This window comes from Corvus brachyrhynchos, unplaced genomic scaffold (genome assembly GCF_000691975.1).
Source record: "Corvus brachyrhynchos isolate BGI_N302 unplaced genomic scaffold, ASM69197v1 scaffold253, whole genome shotgun sequence".
Taxonomy (NCBI): Eukaryota; Metazoa; Chordata; class Aves; order Passeriformes; family Corvidae; genus Corvus; species Corvus brachyrhynchos.
The window spans coordinates 1,126,756-1,131,176 of record NW_008237231.1 but is presented as its reverse complement, the minus strand read 5'-3'; the positions used below and the strand labels follow the sequence as shown (position 1 = coordinate 1,131,176).

Sequence of the window (4,421 nt, the reverse complement as noted above, 5' to 3'; positions counted from 1 at the left end):
GCTGGTGATGCTGTGCCTGGTGCCCCCAGGACAGGGTTGGCCCTCCTGGCTGCCAGGGCACTGCTGACTCATGTCCAACTTGCCACTGACCAGGACCCCCAGGTCCCTTTCCACAGCTCTGCTCTCCAGCATCTCCTCCCCCAGTCTGTCCACACATCCAGGGTTGCCCCACCCCACATGAAGAATCCAGCACTTTCCCTTCTTGAACTTCATCTGGTTGGTGATTGCCCAGTCCTCCAATTTGTCCAGGTCTCTCTGCACGGCCTCCCTGCCTTCAAAGGAGTCAGCAGCTCCTCCCAGTTTTGTACCATCTGCACACCTGCTTAGTGTCCCTTCCAGTCCTGTGTCCAAGTCATTTATGAAGATGTTGAAGAGCACAGGTCCTAAGATGGAGCCCTGTGGAACCCCACTTGTGACAGCTCTCCAATCTGACATCACTCAGTTCCCTAAAATGAACTAGTTGCTCACCCATCACATGATGTGTTTATCTAGCTGTGGGCTGGACATTTTTTCCAGAAGGATACTCTGACAGACAGTATGGAAAGCTTTACTGAAATAAAAGAAGATTACATCAACATCATCTAGGTAGATTTAGGCTTCCATAATATCACAATTTTATACAGTAATTACAGGAAGAAAGGGTGCAATAAATACCACCTGCCGTGTATCATTCACATTCATTAATTCCATCCCTATTAGTGCACGAGAGAAAACAGATTTTATAGTAGAAGAGGAGGTCAAACACTGGCAATTCTTAGTTGTGACCAAAGTCACACATGCAATTTCTGAGCAGTATTTACTGGGCATTTTTTCTTTCCTAGCTTACTTCCAACCACAGTTCCAAAGGAAAGGTAAGCAGGACAGTAAGGCATACCTTTGATGAAATAAAGTTACTCCACTTATCTTCTCTGAAAAGAGAAGGCTAAGGAGCCATTCTAGAGTTTAAATTTTAATGCTTTGAAGAATAACTCCACTTATGAAATATTTTGTTTTAAAAGTCACTTCATTACATTTGTTCCTAAAGATTTCAAGTTCCATTTTAAGACTAAACTTTACTTGAAATACATACTACTTTACACATTATACTTTTCCCTGTTCTTCAATTCTATACATAAGCACTTAGATATAACAAGAAGGCAATACACCAAGACTTCATGCTGCTCTCCCTTTGATCCTCGAAATGTCTGTTTGGAACTCTCTTTGCTGCATACTCTTTATTTCATGCCACATAGAAATTCAGCCCTCCTCTCTGCCAGATGCTCTAAACAATATTGTAGAAAAGCAACATCCTCTAGGTCTTAGTGTACATCTGATCTACATATGAGTAATATCTTCACCTTTACTACTTCATTGTTTTCAGATAGTATTTATACTAAAGCCAGTCCACAGAGGGATGAAGTAGGAAATAAAATGTCCTAGATGGAAACAAGCACTGTCTGATTAATCTCTGCTACAAGCAGCTCTAAAAATCAGTGTAATGCTTGTAGCAAGTTTCTACTCAAAGCAGAAAAGTAGCCACAGGAAAAGCTTTTGTATGTAACTAACTAGCATGCAATACTCCCTAGCTTCTTAAGGATACCCTAAATGGAAACAGCCAGGAAGAAACAGACAAACTTAAAATACAGTATTGATCTGGAAACATGTACTTCAAATCGAAAAATTCAAGAACTTCAAACGTGTTTCTAGTTGTCAGTGACAAGCAGTTGAAACTGATGCAAAGGTAAGTAATGATTCTCATTTCGTTTAAGTCCACGGAAAAACTGTTGCTTCCTTTGCTGCTTCTTTCCTAATATCAGGCTCATGCTGGAGTTCATCTTGCAAGGATAGACTCCTGCATTTGCTGGCAGCTCCAGTAAGACTCTACAATAGTGTCAAGATCTGCCAGCATGGATACAGCTACAGGTTTTCTTTGTGCTACAGTAAGCTGAAGTGCTTTCTGCTCCAGAAACTGCAGAGAAACTCAAGTGTCTTCATATCACGTGGGTGAATTGGTTTAGACTGTATCATCACTGCAAAGAGAACAAGTTACAAGTCCAACAGGGCCCCTGAAATGAAGTACCCCACTTGAAAGCGTCACATGTGTGTTGAGACAAAAAACTCTACGGAACTCTGCTGGAAATGGCTTCATCATCTACCAGAAAGCCACTGCCTCAACGAGGGAGAGCAGCTCGGCTACAGGTAGGGTGGGCTCCAGCTGACCCTGTAATGGCTCTTACTAAGTACTGCAGTATTTCCATCACATTACAGTTTGTTCTGTCTCACCAGGATTCAACATGACCGGTCATGCTAATCTTGCATTTAAAGAAGGCTCTCCAAGAATATGCTTCTCACTAAAAAATTGAATTTACAATTAGGAAAATTATGCACTAGTGGAGTTTAAATGATGCCCTTTAAAATTATGACAGCCAGTCAGATTTGGATTCAGCTAGTATCTCTTAATAGAATAAGAAAGCAATATTTCACTTTATTTTCTCAACTATGCAGAAAGCTGAACCAGGATGGGGGACAACAAACAAAAAGCTCAGTTCCTGTTCACGCTGACAAAACTAAGATCTGTCTATACCCAACTTAGATTTGATTATGCAGGCTTATTTGGAAAAGATATGGAAAAATCTTGCAGATTTTAACACCTTTCCTTTCTTATCCTGGGATTTTTACTGTGCCCAGGCATTGCTCTTTTTCCCCTTAAAGATGAAAGCAGAAGTAGGTTGGACAGACTCAGATGGCACAAGGCACTGCCAGGCAACACTGATCTGGAATCAACAGTTTGCTTCTCTGACAGCACTCTGACGAGTGGAACTGGGGAACAAAGGACCTTACCTAGTTCTAATTCTCGCACTGGTTTCTTTTGCCATTATAAACAAAGTCAAATCACTACAATCTTTCTTTCTGTAATGTGGGACTTGTACATTTTGTCATTGAAAAACTCACTAATTAGTAAGTTACAGTGCTTAATAACACCTGGGTGACCAGAAAGGCCTATTTTAGAAGAAATATCTCTGCAGCATTTTTCCTAAAACACGCTGTGCATATATATCTTATTGTCAATATAGAATATTGGTGACTCAAACGCCAGTGGCAAAAACATGACTAGTTAACACAAAGACTTCAGGTTGGCAAAAGCCATGTCACCAAGTCAAGGCCTTTTGACTCTTTTTGTGTACTTATTGCTCTTTCAAAATAGCTGAAGTGGAATGCTGACAAATCTTACAGGCCTATGTTTCTCCTATCTACTGTGGGCTATCCCACCCCGTGTATCATCAAAGCATGTGTTGGACTTTCTAGAAATCCTCAAACATACAGCAACGAGATGGTCTAAAACATTAACAAGTGGATAAAGTCGTCTGAGCCCTGCTCTGAACACAGGCTTTTCCACAAAAAGGACATTTCTTCTCATGGGACATTATTTTTTTCACCCATGTTCTTGGATTCCTCAATTTTAGATTTTTAAGTATTTTGAGTATTTTCTGCTTAAATATCTAACTAACCTCTTACTGCCATAAAAATATACAGGAATTAATTAAAATTAATTTCAATTACATTTCAATTTTGAGAAAGATTTTTTTAAGCACATCTTTTTAACATGGAGATTTTTTTTGACTATCGGGAAGAAACGAGCAGATAAATTATTTCTCATTTCTTCACACTGAATGTCTCAGAGCAATAAATAAAACCAGCAGATTTAGGCTAGATCTATACATCCAAATTAGGTCAGGTTACTAAAATGCAAGCAGCACTTCTTCAGGACCACACTGAACTATAACACATAGTGCCGAACACAAGTTTATGCCTATATTTATACATATCTTCAATTGCTAATTCCTCAAGTTAAGCAGACAGCCTTCCCTAGGCCTATCTTACCACTGTAGTTAACTGGTGTTGTAGAAACACTTACTGGAGGCATTAATAATAGTGGTTTCAAGTAGGCCCATCTTCCCTGTGCTAGCATGGCCTCAAAGGCCACACGTAGTCTTCTCCTCATACATACCGCAAATATCAGGACAGGCAGTCCTGAGCTCAAACACTGGACTGTCCCACTGAAATCTTCTGTTCCAACCTGCGGCAGCTTGGGGTGACTGACATCTGCCATCAAACGCGGGGAAAGTGCTTGAAAACATATGACTACAAAAACAAAGCTGCTTAACGTAAGCGAAAGGCCTCCGGGAGTTTTCCTTTGCAGGAGAACTGCAATTAACATGAAAACTGGAACACCGTGGCCACCCCAAAAACAGCACCTGCCCTCAGCGAAGACATTTTCCAACTCTTTGTTTAACTTAAAACTCATTTTCCGTACACCCGGGTTTTCTTAAATAAACAAAGAGAAGACACCGTTCCCTGTCGGCACGACGCAATGCTGTTTCCCAACGAGGCGTGTTTGGGAAGGGAGAGCCGAGGGGAGGGAGAGCGGTGCTGGCAGCAGG

General features: G+C 40.9%; 1 protein-coding gene across 2 annotated transcripts in view; it reads right to left on the bottom strand.

Annotated features, from left to right (window-relative positions):
- CUL5 (cullin 5) overlaps window positions 1–4,319 on the bottom strand; it is a 33,664-nt gene extending 29,345 nt beyond the window's left edge. For both annotated transcript variants that reach the window (XM_008630120.2, XM_017729520.1), the window contains exon 1: window positions 3,989–4,319. In XM_008630120.2, the coding sequence (XP_008628342.2) occupies window positions 3,989–4,285 (297 nt within the window). In that variant the 5' untranslated portion in view covers window positions 4,286–4,319. The remainder of the gene's footprint in view (window positions 1–3,988) is intronic.
- Window positions 4,320–4,421: the final 102 nt, after the last annotated feature.